The 575-nt window shown below is 55.5% G+C and overlaps 1 protein-coding gene across 1 annotated transcript; it reads right to left on the bottom strand.

Annotated features, from left to right (window-relative positions):
* Positions 1-297: 297 nt before the first annotated feature.
* PPTG_24882 (hypothetical protein) lies at positions 298-527 on the bottom strand (the record flags this gene model as incomplete). The annotated part of the gene is made up of 2 exons (XM_008918812.1): positions 298-312; positions 384-527. The coding sequence occupies 2 exons, from the start codon at positions 525-527 to the stop codon at positions 298-300; spliced, it is 159 nt and encodes a 52-aa protein (XP_008917060.1).
* Between the last annotated feature and the right edge of the window lie 48 nt (positions 528-575).

Here is a 575-nt window from a genome sequence, read left to right as displayed (position 1 = left end):
GCTTTAGCACGTTGGTGGTGCTTAAGGAAGAGCTCAGACAAGCGTTTGAATCCCCGCAGAATGAGTTCCGGTCGAGAGCGGAGTTTCTCGACCTGCAGCACGGTAAGCATGACTTTCATGCTTACGCCCAACGTACGCGGTACTTGGTCTCAAACATTGTGACCAACCCGATCGACGAGGCGACTAAGGTCGTCACGTTAATGAAGGGCTTGAAGGATGGGCCTGTTAAGACCTATCTCTTCAGATAATACCCTGGTACTCTCGAAGCTGCGATCACTCTTATAATGCAAGAGGAGTTTAGCCTGAAGCAGGCTAAGCTACATGCGAACGTGCCAAGGATGGCACGTCCGATAGTAAGAACGGAAGGTCCGGAGCCTATGGACCTTTCGAATGCTTCGGCTGTCTGTCGCCAACAGCGGACTGGGGGTCCGATACGGTGTTACCGATGTGGCAACACCGGACACTTTGCGCGTGAGTGCACAGCGACTGTGCACTTGGCCGGGGGCCGACGTGGCGATGCCGGGCATCGCCGCGTACAATAAAAAAACGCGCGGAACCAGTAGGCGCGGGGCGCC

Source organism: Phytophthora parasitica (genome assembly GCF_000247585.1).
Source record: "Phytophthora parasitica INRA-310 unplaced genomic scaffold supercont2.322, whole genome shotgun sequence".
Classification (NCBI taxonomy): Eukaryota; Oomycota; class Peronosporomycetes; order Peronosporales; family Peronosporaceae; genus Phytophthora; species Phytophthora nicotianae.
Note: the sequence above shows the minus strand (reverse complement) of the source record. Positions and strands in the feature narration are given on the sequence as shown.